Source organism: Plectropomus leopardus, chromosome 1 (genome assembly GCF_026936395.1).
Source record: "Plectropomus leopardus strain MGB_pleo_1.0 chromosome 1, ASM2693639v1, whole genome shotgun sequence".
Taxonomy (NCBI): domain Eukaryota; kingdom Metazoa; phylum Chordata; class Actinopteri; order Perciformes; family Serranidae; genus Plectropomus; species Plectropomus leopardus.
In genome coordinates this window covers 19,755,418-19,770,993 of record NC_142176.1, presented here as the reverse complement: position 1 = coordinate 19,770,993, position 15,576 = coordinate 19,755,418, and the positions used below count along the sequence as shown (strand labels likewise).

The 15,576-nt window shown below is 40.5% G+C and overlaps 1 protein-coding gene across 10 annotated transcripts in view; it reads right to left on the bottom strand.

The window, feature by feature from the left end:
* The window catches only part of sox6 (SRY-box transcription factor 6), a 158,598-nt gene that overhangs the window by 117,200 nt on the left and 25,822 nt on the right, over positions 1-15,576 (bottom strand). For 8 of the 10 annotated variants that reach the window (XM_088077263.1, XM_042483805.2, XM_042484184.2 and 5 more), the window contains one exon: positions 10,304-10,354. The exons of the other annotated variants lie outside the window; for them this stretch is intronic. In XM_088077263.1, the coding sequence (XP_087933389.1) occupies positions 10,304-10,338 (35 nt within the window). In that variant the 5' untranslated portion in view covers positions 10,339-10,354. The remainder of the gene's footprint in view (positions 1-10,303; positions 10,355-15,576) is intronic. 10 annotated transcript variants of the gene reach the window in all.

Below are 15,576 nucleotides of genomic sequence, written 5' to 3'. Positions count from 1 at the left end.
AGAGTGTGTAACCAATCTGCAAACAATAGCTGGAACTTGACAAAGGTCATTGCATTTGCAACACACTCTTTACAGTAAAGGGTGGTCAAACCCCACTGCCCACTTAGGTAAACCATGCCCACAGAGCAGGAGTTTCACACTGAACACAAGCCATAAATTGTGTATTTTCTGCCAGTGCCCAGGCCCATTAGCCAGCCACTATAATGCCATTTGAGCTCCTGTGTAAGTAAGCCCTTTAACAAAGTTTAAGTCACCTTTTTGACCTCATGTTAAGCCAACAGTTGGTGTAAACATGTTCAATCCTATTAGCGTTTTAATATACATGGGAGCAGGTAAAGTGCCACAGTGCCATGTGCTCAAATCCTGCTCTGAGTCTTAATTACAACAGACAGCCATGACAGTGAAAGAGATCCAGCAGCAACCATGCTTTCTAATACCTGCCACTGTGACCACAGCATGTGGGGCAACAAAAGATGTTTCAAAATGTATCAGATTAGTGCAGCCTTTTGTTTTAATTTCAAGTTAATTTAAGAATTTTTCAGTTCAATGGCTACTGACATATTTAAAGAGAAAACTACAAAAATATTATTATGAATTAGCCTAATATAGTGATTATGCTTAAATTAAACAATGTCAGAAAGTTGGCTTACCAGGAAGTGGTGTCAGGTATGTGTAGCCAAGGTTAACTGATCCCATCATTACAGAAAAAGCACAAAAAGAAAAGTCTTTTTCAGACACAAAAAGGGAACTACTTATTTTTTTTATCCAAACAGTGACATAGGGTGAAAAAATCTAAATAAAGGTGAACTTTTTGGTTGTAGGAACTTTATTAGCAGAAGTTACAGCACATGTAATTCTGAGGACTTAAATACATCTTTGGACAGATGGTAACAGCCAATCAGAAGAGAGACGGTGAGAGGCAGAAGGTGAATGAATTAATCAACTAAATAAGTGTGGTTAAAAAATAAATAAATAAAAAAGGTCCCAAGGCTGTGTTTAATCCTGACAAAATGTTGTTTACTAAAACAGAAAGACAAGTGAGTTGAACACCCTGTTGTGTTACGCAGGTGCACTGCCTTTTAATACGGCTGGGTTGAACTCAGAACAATTCAAAGGAGCGTTATTAGAATGGGAAAACTTATCTCTACATTGTCAAGACAAATGTAAATTAAAAACAAAACATTTATGTACAGGAAGTAAAGTTCTAACAGTATTTAGTTAGTATAAATGTTGCTTCTGTTTCTGTTGCAACATTGGATAAAACATACCTAAAAGCAAGTTGCACACCGTTTAACACCGTTAAAACATGTCATTCAACTTAGAAGTCGTATGGTGCACACAGTTTTCAAATTGAACGAGCCCCAGGAGTATTTAAGTGAGTTCTGTAATGCATACATGTAAACTCATATCTGTAGATGCTGTTATATGTGTGTGCAAAATATATAGCATAATATACAAACAATATTATGAAATACTGACTTGACTAAAAGTGGCATGTAAACCTCGTTTCATCCATTAAATGGGTCACAATCAAGTTAATCTACATCTGATTTGCTTATTTTCTGTTTGTCTCAGATGGTGTTTTGCAGTCTAGAAACCCTCCTCTCTGGTTTCAGCAGGGCAGCTGTCCAGCATCAGCCCGGCATATCAGCTATAAATGGCAGCTACATCACTACAGCTCCAGCTAAAAATACAGGAACCGGTTTCCTCTGTTTCCCTGTATTCTCAATTGTGTGTGAAACTTAAGCTGAGAAACCCTGTATGAGCAGCTTTATGTGGAAAGAAATGAGTATTGCTTTTGGACCTGTTGAAGAGCAAGTAACAAATCACCAGTATTTTGACAACAAAATGCAAAAAATTACAGCATGAGAGACCTTTTCCTCTTTGCTTGTGAGCCAGGCTTTAAGAAAGCTCTCTAAAAGCTATCAAAAGTTTCAGAATTTCCCACAACCCCCTCCTGTGGGTGTGCCTGTAAAGTGCTTCACTCCCCTCTCTTGAAAAGCTCCAAGGGATTGCATCATGGGACGGGGTGTAAAACGATGGTAGCAACATACTGTAACATGGGGGAAATACCTCATGTTGGTTGATTCATAAACACCTTGTGCACTGTCTGGCTGGCCTCTCAGACTGGTCTGTGCTGTGCTGGTTGTAATGGTAGAGCTGACTGAGCCCAGTGCCAAGTCCCTGCACTGGCCCGAGTGCTGTTTAGAAGCGCGCACACGCACAGAGTCACACAGATTATAGCATGGCTCTGTTTTAATTGAGTCTCAGTCTTTGTGGTGTCTGTTATCTCTGACTAATAGCATACATTGGCCCTCTCTCATTATCAGAGTGGGTCTTTATCAGGGACCCTTGTTTGATACAGTTAGAGTTGATGCATTATGAACCGCACACCAAGAGTCAGCAGCGATCTGCATATTCAATAACTTCCGTAATTATATGCGCAATTCATCAGATGGGATGTGATTGCAGGGGAAGTGGGATAGAGTGGAATAGAGAGGAGCAGAGAGGTCTGATTCCTGGAGGACTAAAGTCTAATCACAAAACTAACATGATAATTGAAATCTAAATTGAAAGGCTTAGCTCTCTGGGAGAGTATGTCAGACGTGGAGTGTAGAGGCGCTAGTGAGAGTAAAATAGAGGGGGAGAAAGAGTGGCAGGAAAAATAAGATTTAAACTGTGCATGTACTACACAAGCCGCTAACAATACACACATGAAAAAAAATAGGGGGTGCTTTACACCAATATTATAACAAGCTCCAAGAAATGTCTCTAATCCAGTTAGGAGGTAAAACTTGTTGGAAGTGAGGGAGCTTTGAACAGCCTGCTGGGACGCTGGGAGGAGCATTTACCAAAGAAAATCATGAAGTTTGAAGAGATTTTTAAATATTTCAGTCACTTTTTTGCATATATTTAAATCCTCATGAAACTAACCACATTTATAATCATTGATTGCTAGTTATTTCAGCCGTGTTGTCATTGCTCTCTTTCTCTCGCTCTATGTATCAATTTGTCATTTTGATTGTCTATACTCTAGATTGTATTACGTTGGTCAGTTCTGTATACATGACATATGTTGCTCATCTGTCCCTCCAGTCCGTCCGCAGTAACTCTACCTGAGGTTTCATCCATTTTTTCCCCTGTTAAATGTTTGGTTTCGGGTTTTTTTGGCAGAATTTTTTCTTATATGCTGTGAACAGAGGGTGGTTCATGTTGATAAGGCCTTTGAGGCAAACTGTGATTTGTGATATTGGGCAATATGAATTAAATTAAACTATTGTAAAATAATGCAGAGTTGACTTTTACAAGGTGTTACTAACTGTCCTATCAACACCAAAATTACAGAGAAATACTGCAATGTACTGCAGTTTAAAGCCTTAGCATACTGTTCAGGGCCCCTGTGCTGTTGCCACTGTCTTTATAAAATAATAGTTTTAGCTACTGTGGCTTTTGAAGCCTCAAGTTTGGAATTTCAGCTATTATATTATTATATTATAGCCAGAAGTGACCGTACTTGTGCCAGGGGGTGGAGCTGACTCTTAGACTGAAGCGACGTGTTGCACACAGTCTGTCACTCAAGCAGTTGAAATTAGCTCTAGAGACCAAAGCCGTGTTTGTGGTGGCTGCTGTAAAGTTGAGCATTTTAACATGGGTGTCTGTAGGGATCGTCTTGCTTCTGGATCCAGCCTCAAGTGGCCTTTCAAGGAACTGCAGTTTTTGGCAGTTTTGCATACATACTATTAACATAGCTACTGTGATGTCATCCGTTGGTTTGTGGACTCACATTTTGAAGTCTCGAGTTCGGCATTTTGGCTGTTGCATTATTGTGTTGGTTTTTTTTGGGGGGGTTTAAGAGAAAGGAGTGACTATATTTGGGCAATAGGGTGAAGCTGTGGAGGAGTGAGGGGTGCCTCTGACTGAGAAGCTGAGGACAGTATTGGCCGACAGCCTGTTACTCAAAGCAGCCTGCCCTTAAATATGTGTAACTTGAAGCATTAATAAAATGTACATGGGTGACTTGCATAAAAATTCACCCCTGTTCAGTTTTCATGGATGTTTGAATTTGCTATAGACCAAGAACTTTTTGTACCAGGCTGTAAACATGTTTATTTCTGCTGTAAATTTGAGCATTTTAACAAGAGGATGGATGGAAATTGATTCACTTTTGGAGCTAACCTCAAGTGGCTATTCAGTGAACTACACTTTTTGGCACTTCAGCACTGGCTATAATTTTCAACCCTGGAGTTTGCTGCTTGAATGCTGGCTGCTTCAAGTTCACGAGCTGAACTATTGTGCAAAACCGTATTACATAAATACAGTAGATTCGGCTGCAAATTAGCTGTAAATTAAGAGCAGTTGCTTGCTGTGTATATCCAACACAAAATGAGCACATCGACTTTAAAAAGGTGTTGTTTTTTTAAGTTGTATTTTTGTGTGGTGTTACCCTTTATTAAAAAGTAAGGCCAAGTATGAAAAATTTATGGAAACATATATCTCTTGTTTTCCTCACCACACTCATAGCCAGGTTCTGGAGAGAGTGCGTCAGAGGGCAGCTCAATAATGGCACAATATTCCACACTGTCACCATCATCCCTCATTACTTGCTGTGCTATGTGGCCTTTAAATTCCTGTTTTCAGTGTTGTTTGAGAACAGGGACATTTTGTTCACTGCACTGAACAGAATGGTCCTCAGCTTAAATGAGAGTGTTTAATAACTTTCGCTTTTCATTTATTCTTTACATCACAGCCACATCACAGCAAATACAAAAATGTAACTGCAGAATAAAAACACCTTCTGTGGATATACTTAATCACATAAATAAGTTGCACTAAAGTTAAGTTGTCCTCCATTTCACCTCAAAGGCTGTGCTGTCTTTATGTCCTATGTCTTACTCATTGTGAGCGCGACCCAAAGGAAGAACTGCAGGAAAGAGACAGTGCAGAAAAGTCCTCTGTCCCACTCTCCTCTCCTCCCCCATCCCTCCGCCGTCCCTCCCAGCCACAGAATTCATATTCATCCCTCAATAACGTTTAATTAGTAATGCCAAATTCATTAACCTGTACTGCTGTTACGCTGGCCTCAGCCATAAATTAGCTTAATGTGAGCAGACGTATTGCAGCTGTAATAAGGGACATAAAACTCAAAGAGAAACACATACTGTTCCTCCATAGTCATGGATCATTATAACTCAGCGGTGTTTTAGAGCGAGAGCAATCCTTTTCAGAGGGGCAGCTCTTTAGCAGCTCTTAACTATAAGCCCATCAAACACTTTTATTTTTTAGTAATGCATAAAAAAATTATTGAAATAAAGAGATGTTATAGAAATATATAAGTCATGACAGCCATCATTTTCATCACCACTTCTCATGCTTTAACGAAAATAATATCTTTGAGTGTTCAGTAATAGTTAGGGAAAAAAAGGCTAGAAAATGCTGCAGTGCTTAAATATGGACGTGTTTTAAGATGAACAGTTTGTGTTGTTTCCAGCTGAGCCGAGGTGCCAGAAACCACTGCAGAATCGGTTGTATCCGTAAAAAGAGATGCAAGAGACAATTCCAACAGCTTCTGACAGCTTCGTCTAATTGGCCCAACTCTCCGGCATCCTGTTTGTGTTTATTTAATCAGCTGAGGGAATGTGTACATTTTGGCTGTGGGGCATGTTACCCCCTTTATCACAAGGAGACATAGTACCTGCAGCCTTTTCTGCCAATCTTGTTTTCTTTTAAAATCTTTAAAATGGACAAACTTTAGGTTTTGTTTCTTGGGCAGACAAACTGATTTGGGAAACAACCCGCTATTGCAAAAAAAAAACCTGGGACAACCTTCACTGTCCTAGGATTACACGTTGACCTTTCTGCTCCTCTATCCCCCAGTGATCTCGCCTAACAACTCGCACCAAAGAGCCTATTAGGCCTGGATCCCACTTTGTTGTTAAAAAGGGTCTTGTCCTTTCAGAACACTCACTTCCTCGCTTTCTGTTTTTTCAAGCATAGGTGGCGGAGGAACACAAGTTCATTGTTCCCTCGCAGATGGAAGTTGGAGTTACCAGGGTAACAGCTCTAATCCTCCTTTTTTACCACTTTTTTCATATTAACAGCCTATCGAGTGCTACCTTTTAAGTCACAGGCAGGAGCACTCGCTCACTTTTAATTAGCTATGATTCTGTTTGCCAGGAGACAGCATGATGAGCTAATCGAAATTTACGAAATAATGACGTACTGCAAGCAGCTACTTCTTTCTCCTGAGGCCTGCTCCAAGAATAACAATAATGAGGCCATTATTGAGGACCGCACTTTAAAACGCTGCCCTGCCACCAAAACAGAGGACGTAATTGTTCTGGTGTTTTCCATACAATCAACAACCCATTGTTGATGACTTGAGAACTCAGGGAGCAAAGAATGGGTGCCATAATGATTGGTCTGTGCTGCCATGAAGATCCTGCACAAAGTGTCCACTGAGGAAGGACCTTGATAGACTACTGATTTGCTAGTAAGGGCTCTAGATGAAGACAACTGTCTGGCTTTGTTAAAAAAAAAAGAAAAAAAGTCCTTTCTGCTTTTTGTCTGTTTTGCCGCTCAAATAGCCCCCAAGCCACATTAGAGAAGCACCATTCATATGGTGAAAGGCTGGGAGTCACACAGACTCATGTGAAGGGGCCACATAGTTGCTGCAGAGGATGGCCATTTATATAACCTCCCGCCATTTCAGAAAAATATAACTAATCTCTCAAAGAAGATAATAAAACTTGTTTGTTATCTAGACTACTACAAGGTGTCTACAAAAGAATATAACATTCACTTCTGTGCATATATTTAAAAAGTCAATTTAATTCACTAGTCATGTACATCAACTCAGCTTTATCTAACATGTCAAGATGACTCAATTAGATAATTGCATATCTATGCCTGCAAAACTAACTGCATTAAAAATGCAGCCCGGCCATTAAAACATCCCAGTGAGAAGATTATGATAAATAGAGGCTGAAAATAAAATATTTTGTTAAAAAGGTCCACATCTAAACTTACTGGGTGAGAGCTCAGCGGTTTTATACAAACACGGCGCGGCACCTATTAGCTGTGCTCTATTGTAAAGGAGTGAGAGAGACAGAGCTCGAGGGCAGGAGGAATGCTAAGTGGGCCCCTTAGCCTAGTCAACCTTCAGTGGGTTTCATTTATCTTCATCTTGTTAGACTAAATTAATTAACAATCTCAATGTTACACACTTTCTCCTTTCATTACATCAAATAATGGCAGAAATGTAGGGGGAGGTCCTGCCCACTGGGAGCAGAGAGACTGAAGACATCTCTCTCTCTCGCTGTTCACATCTCTGTATTCTCTCTTCCTTCCCCTTTCTTTCTCTCTCTCTCTCTCTCACTCTTAGTCTCTTTGACTACACAAACAAAAACCTGTTAAACGTCTTCCATAAACAAATAAAAAATTGATCTAAAATGAATCTATTCAACAAAGAGAAAAACGGTGAGGCGTACAATAACACAAGCACGAATAGTTGTTTATTAAAGACACTGCACATTGTATACTGTAGTTCAGAGAACTTTTGGGGTAGCTTTAGAAATATTGGCATTTTTTGTCCTTATTATAAGACAGTACAAAGGCTTTCACTTGTACTTAAAATAAGAAGTTCAGACTTTTCCCTATCATGTCTGAAGAGTTTGATGTATTTTTCATGACAGCCATGTATGTGCGCTTTTACGGCTCTTAAAACTCACTGTATGCATGACTAAAAACCAAACTTGTGACTCATTACAATAATGAAAGGCTCATCCGGTGTGCTACTGAGATATGACACAGTATAAAAGTCAATAACATCTGCACATTGGAGCAGAAATGTATGTTCAGAAAGCCCCCTTTGACCTAATTCAGTTGCTTGGGAAAAAGATACTGGGATTCCTCACTGGAGGAATGTCTTAACTGCCACATCCATCCACCCCTGTTTCTATCCTTTTCTCCCCTTTCACCCCTGCCCCCACCCCTCAGCCAACTCCAGGACACAAGTATTATCCAAGCAAAAGGGCTACCCTGAAGCACAGCCTGCCTTTAATCTTGGCCTGATTGTTGAGGCCTCCAATCTCCAGCCAGTGTGCGTGATATCTTTCTACTGACGCTTCTCCTTTAATTAAAACGGACATTGACAGAAGGATGTGGATTAGCGGCGCAATAATGTGTTTACTTAGAATAATCACAGTGTTTCCTCGTAGCTACGAGAACAAAAGGAAATTGTTGACTAATGGCCGAGGTCTAAGGTCATGTTTCTTTTTTGCAGACATGAGATTGCATGTGGAAATATTCGTGCTGCGTTTGAGATGTGATTCTGTCAAAGCTGTTTGCAACATACAGTTCACAGTACATCTTTAGTGCAGTTAGTTATCCACCAAACTGGTTTCGACAGGTGCTGAGAGATAAATGCTGCCATCCACTTTGTACCATTACAAAAAAGCGGAAATGAGCATAGGCAGTGCGCTCTCAAAAATTTCACACGCTGTATGCCTGAATAACTTCTGTCAAACCGTAGTAGATATATACCACACCAAAAATGGTGCCAAATCATGAAAGATAAAGCAGATACATTTCTGTATTACATATTTTACTTGTTTACTGCAACAAGAATATCAAGTATTTGTGATAAATATATGTAATTTATATGTAAGTGACAAATGTTTCTTTCAGTTTATTGAAAAAAGAATAAACTTCTTCAGTTAACAGCCATAACAGCCACATTTGGTGTGAATATAATTTATACAGTATGAAGGACTAACTGCACCATTGACTCTGAGCCCAACTTGCTTAACCCTTTGAAGTCCTTACTAGAAAAAAAAGCAATATAGTAATATAAGCAATCTCAGCATTTTTAATTCCTTGGGGCTATGATATCAAAAATGAATGTTATTTATTCATATTCTTTTTAACAAACCCCATAGTTTTGTTGTGGATTTCGATAGCCATCAAAATTACGTATTGTTTACTACTGTAATGCTTGTAATGTTTTAGTATACCAACATATATCAATTTATGACCATATAATTAGTAGTATTACCTGTGCTAGTATTATTTGCATGTATTTATTCTAGATATTAACCATTATAGTACTTTGAAAACGTCTCAGAAATAGTGAAAAAAAAAATTTTTTCATCCAGTAAATAATGGTTAATAACATTAAATATGGTAATGTAAATTGAATATCTCTATCATAAAGGGCCTATTCAACTGTCGGAGCATGACTTTTTCTTGCTACAAACTTCCTGTAGGAGGCAAACCAAAAGTGCTGTACCAAACAGTCGAGCACAAATGTTTGCCTCAATCTTATTTTCAGCATGATTTTATGATTGAATTCTACAGTTAAATAACATAAATTTAAACGCATGAGAGAATTTCCTATTGAATTCCTAAAGGACATTTTGACTAGCGAGAGTAATGGCATCAAATTGTCCTTTCTTTTAAAAATGCCCCCAACAGTTCTGAGAGAGAGAGAGAAAAAAAATGCTGTTAATTTAATCAAATAAGTGACCTTTTGAAAAAGAAATCAAAGAGGATTCATTAGCTTTAGTAAAGTTTGGCTGACAGCAGCTTTGAAAGGCAGATGCTGCTGCTGTGGCTTCTAATGAGCCAACCCTAATTAGGGAGCAACACTGGAGCCTAGAGAAGGTGGTTGACTAGGAAAGAAGCCAATGGTAAATACACTCTCTTATTTACTTCCTCTGTGTGTAATGACAGCACAAATTTTTAATTAGAATCACAGGAAGGGTAAAGACAAAAAATGTAAATCTTTATGGTAGGTTGAATACAAACACAAAACACAAAACAGGAACCAACAAGTACATCACAAGACAGATACGCCAGCCTCACCCCAATATCCCTGATTAGAGTGGTTAGCGAGGGAGGGCAGATGGGGAGAGGGGTCAGACAAAAGCATGCAGTGTAAAGACACAGAAAGCCTGATCTGCAGGTCTTTTAAGCTGTGAAAGGAAGAGGAAGAAGAGGGGAAAAAAGGGGGGGACAGCTCATCTACATGTGTCCCTTAAGTTGTGTGCTTTCAGTCTGACTGGAGGCTATCAGGGTGCCAGTCAGAAACGCACTACATGGACACAATCATAGCACACAGCCTGGGTAAATATGTGAGAATCCATGTTTGACATTGTTCAGATAAACAGACACACAAACATGTGCACGCACACACAGTACAAAGTCTAAAGCTAACAATGTGTCAGAAAGCATAACCCCTGTTAGCCCGCTACCACCCCCTGCCCGACCTATGATCCTAAATGGCAACAACGGAAATGAAACTAACCTCAGTAAAAAGCTGCTACGAAGAAAGCCCTCCATGTCAGCGTGTGGGGTTCTGGCAGGAGAAATCACAGAGAACCATTTTCACTATGAAACGAGTGATAATCAAGAGAAGAACAAGAAGAAAAGGGGAAAAAAGAAAGAAGGAGAAAAAGAAAGAAAAACACAGAGCATACATCTTCCTCCTATAATAAGGCATGTCTTTAATTAAAGCAGAAATATGGCTACGAACCCATCCTCTCTTTTTATGAACTGACATCATTAATTATACCTCTTTCCATCGAGGGAGTGGATTTGCATACAACATCGGTTTGCACTGAGAGCCTGATGATATGTTTGCATCAAATAAACTCTGCCTACTGATCTCTATACAGGCTTTTTCCACGGCTGTGTGCAGATATATACATGTACATCCAGCACTGTAACCGCAGATCCCAGAGCAGCCCCGGTCTGTTCAGAGCAGCTAACGGTGGTCCAGCTGCAGCCCATGTGTGGCGTAGGGTGCTGCGGCTTCTGGGAGCTCGGCCGCAAGGGACCCAAGCTGGGACTTACAGCGTCAGTGAGGCAAAAGGATGTGGTCATGATGTCACCACTTGTAGGGGTCGTTCAGAAGCCTTGCCCACAAAATGCTGGAGACGCATGGCTAAAAATGACTTACAACAGGTTTCCATTAGCCTCTGTTATTGGTCTGTATAATATACACTTTTATTGTGTTAAGATTGGTTGGAAATTGATTAGGACTTCTTTTTGAGTGGTAAAAATGAGCAGCAACAGCAGATTTGTGAGTGGAACTTTTGTCCGTGGTTGAATCTTAAATGTCTCTCAGATCTTACAACTAGCCTCATAAAGATGCTCAGCCACTGAAATATGGCAAGTATATCTTGCAGAAATATTTTCTGCATTATAGCATGTCATTTCACTTTGACATTTCATCACTCCACCTTCTTTTTATTCAGTTTCATAACTTAAGAATTTAAGAGCTTGAAAGTCTGCGGATCAAATTCCTGCTCTTAAAATCACTACTTTTAAACACCGTGGAAAGAAAAATACTGTTTTCTGACCGCTCACTCATGCTTTATCGAGAATAACCCGAAATGCAACAGCAAATGACATCTCAGCCCTTAAACACCTTAAGTTTTAGTGTAATTTGGCATTTTCTCCTCCTGCTCTCGAGGCTTATGAGACAAAGCCTCTGAGAAAATGGAAAGAATGAGCCGGGCCCAAGGACACTGTGTCTTTCAGTCTGGCCAGCACTTAGCGAGGCAATGGATCCACAAGGCCCAGAGGGCTCAGCCGAGACTTTTCTCACAATAAGGTGTCTGGGGAGGCGGGAGTGGCATAGCTAGGGGCGCTGCAGCTCTGCTCTTTTCTCCACTCAGCTGGCCCAGCGCGCATAATACCATCACCACGCCACAGCACACCGAGCCAGTGACAACGTGAGAAAACAACCGTCAAACAGTGCAGAGCAGATCAAGCGTGTCTCCTCACTTCTCTGAGTGCAAAAAGCACACAGACTCTACAGCAGGCAAACAGAAAACAATTACTTACACAAATGTGGATTTGCTCTGAACTTACGGGACATGCAAATTCTAGTACATGTTTACATATTGCAAAACAGACATTAAAAAGGAGAAACCGTACTTGATGCAGAAGCTCAGCAATACTTTTTTTTATCATCTGAATGTGTGTTTATTTACCGGCACCTGAATCTCTCAGCAGGATTGCAAAAGGAGCAGCAGAGAAATGAAATAGATTACACTCATGCTCAGTTTCTATCTTTATCTTTGGTCTTATTCCACAACCGTTGTTCTTTCACTCTCTGTGTGCATGTGTTTCCTCAGCTGTGCCTGCTGTCTACAGTCCCATTGTGGTCAGAAACAACTGAACTTAGCCTATGGAAGCAAAGGTGCGGTTTGGAGAGCAAATGACCGAACTCAGGAAAAAGTGACTGGGCCACATTGTATTTGCTCTTCTCCGAAAACACAAAAAAAAACAAGAATGACTTTAAATTAAAGCTAGGCCACAATTCAAGGGCAGGCTTTTCTGGTGAAGGAGAAGCAGGGAGGATAGACATCACTAAGTTGGCCTGGACCAGTCTGAGCAGCACAGCAGCCCTTTCGAAGAATGAGCCTCTGCCAAAAGCTGCCTCTGCCTAACCAAGTCTCCCACCATCTGCAACAAATGTGCTCTATTAAAGCAGTACCATATGGACAACAAGCTAGCTATTAACACGGCTTCAGCACATCCCCTTAACCTAGCCCAGATTTCAAACTTCCAGTCAAATTGACTGCTGATTTAATGCACCGCCAGCAGCCATGTGGGTCTTGGCACAAGACGGCACTCTCAGCCTTCAGTCATTAACAGGCTCACGTAGTGCATGGCGCACAGCGAGACACAGAAGTTAGCTACACAGATCCTACCAGTAACTACATCCCAGGTTACTTGTTATATCCCATAACTGAACCCATATGAGAAAATGTATCCTAAGAGGAGGATACAGAGAGCAAGCGTCTGCACTGATCCAGGAACGCCAACCTTCTTAAGACGAGTAAACCAGGGCTCAAAACGCTCTATTGTGCAGAGTGGAAACAAGCTTATGAAGCAGATCTACCCACAGTGCGGCAGCCTAACTGGTGGCTTATGCCTCAGTTCTTCCACAGTGATGGAGAGTGCATTTGCTCCCTCTGCATGGATCCAAAATGGCAGTGATTAACCCTACAGGGGGGTGGGGGCGCTTTAATCCCTGTGGGCCGGGCGGCCATGTTGACGCCTCTCCTCACTCTCTGAGTCATGGGGGGACCCACCCACTGTTCACAAAGCCACGCTCTCTTCTCCTCGACCATGACGCCACGGCTAGAGCCCTCTGCTCTATGACCCAGGGACAACACACACACCAAATCAATTACAGTTCTATGGTTTTAACCCCGCTCCAAAGTTCAGTAAATTTTGTTTGTTTATCTTTTTTCCTTCTGTCTCAGCTGCGTAGAAACTGTACATAATTAGAGTGGAAACACATTTCTTCTCTCAGAAGCCTGAATGTATACAGAGCTGTGGTGTATAGAGACTAAGTCTTGGCAAAAGTCAGAATACAGTTTTTATTTTATATTTGGATTTTAACTGTGTTAATTATTACCCAATTTTGCTCTCCACAATAATAGTCTCTGGCTGTACAGACCATCATACCAGGCCAGTCAATTTTTAGGGTATTTTTTTATTTATTAATTTATTTATTTTAAAAATCAATAGAGTGCCTGATTTTAAATTTTATAGTTTTTCATGGAGGACTTGACATTGCCCTTAAAAAAAACACACAATTATTTTCATTTTGATTTTAACTGTGTAAATTATTCACAAATTTTGCTCTAAACAATAACAATGTCTGTCTGTACAGACCATATTACCAGACCAAGGTTTTTTTTTTTTGTTGTTTTTGTTTTTGTTTTTGTTTTTGTTTTTGTTTTTACAAATTTAAAGTCAGTAGCATCTGGTTTAAGATTTTAAAATCATTATTTTCATTATGGATTTATACAAAAAACAACATTGCCCTTGAAAAAACACAGTCATTTCATTTATGTTTTTAACCCCTGAACATTAAACATTAGATCATTGTTCTGCGACGTCTCTGCCAGTAGTGTCCCTATGCAAACTGAAGTGATAAGCTAAAGACTGCCTGATGACAGTCTAATTAAATAAGCTTTTCAGTGCTCTCAGTGGAGCACTGGGATGTGTGAAAAGGTACTGTTGGTTCGAGAGCAGGGAGATCCAGAGAGGGAAAAAAAAGCTGTCGAAGCAATCCCAACATCCCAGCAGACAGCTTTACGCCAACTCAACACCCAGTCACATGAAATATGGTGATACCTGGTCCAGCACGTGTCCACACACACACTGACATATTTGCATTTACACTTATAATGCAGCACATACATGCACACAGACACACCTTATGTTGTCTTTACTAATGGCAATAGTGTCCCATTGACCCCCTTCCCCCTCCTCTGCCCTCCACACACACACAGCGCACGTACACATCCGCTTGCATGCACACACACACCTCAGTCAGAGCTGCCAGATGAGTAGTGAATTAATTTGTGTGAGCCACTCCAACATTAGGAAGGTGTGTTGAAAGGTGTCTGCTCATGTTTCAAATTAAACGCGCTGCTGGTCAGCATTAGCACCTCGCCACCCGTCGGCAACTGACACTTAGGGGGCTGAGGGGGGATGGGAGGAAGGAGGGGAGCCCATCCGCCGTTCACACTGGAATAATTAGAACATGTCAGGAAGAATTAATTTCCTCATTTTTCAAAAGGATACACAGAAATTACCATGTTATTATATGACAGGGTCCCTGGGAGGATTGGATTAAATTTGATTTCTTGCGCAGCCCACACAACAAATTAAAGTCATAAATAAGATGGAAAGAAGCGGGGCACAGAGCATATGTTTATGGCAATGAGTGAAGCCAAGGGACCAGAAACAACTATCTTCATTTCATTTTATTTAAATCAGGCCGACACCGTGTGTCTGAATGACAGCAGTTGCTAATGGGTCGAGATTAGAGGCTTCTTGATATTAACACAGAGATCAAACAAATTTGACTAAAAAGAAATGGAATGTACAATGTGTCTGCTAAACCTACTCTGCACAGAATGACCGGCTGTTGCTCGGTCTAAGTCTCCTTATGGCAACAAAACATTGTGAAGTTGTTTATTTTTTCTTTGTTTACTGATCTCTGACGTATATATTCAGCTTTTCTTTTAAATATCACACATGCCACAGACAGTGTCAGCTTGTTTGAAATTGTAGGTAACAGAGTAACTATATTTCCCCCCTGTCCGAGTTAGTAGCCCCTTCTACAATGCCTATTTTAAGCACAGATATTATGCGGCCTTGTCCTGCTCCCTCATTCTGCTGTATGAAAGGTATGATTGCAGAATTGGGGGAAAAGAGTTGTCTCTCATTTGAGCCAGCAACGGAGGAAGTAACAGTGCCGAATCAGGGTTTATGTAAAACGGTGTGACATTTTGATAACATGTTGTGCATGTGACCCACCATGGGAGATTTAAAAAACAGCTAGCGGCAGATAGCGTCTAACTCAAAGAAGAGGAGCAGCAGCCATAAATGTCTGTAAATTGGGAGAGCTATGAGATTTTTGAAACTCCTTACCCTCCATGCAGAGGGAGATGGTAAATGATTGTTGTTGCTATGTTATGCCTTTTTTATTGTATAAAAAGGGCTCTCAACACGTATGTCATATGTCACCATCAAGGCAGACACTGT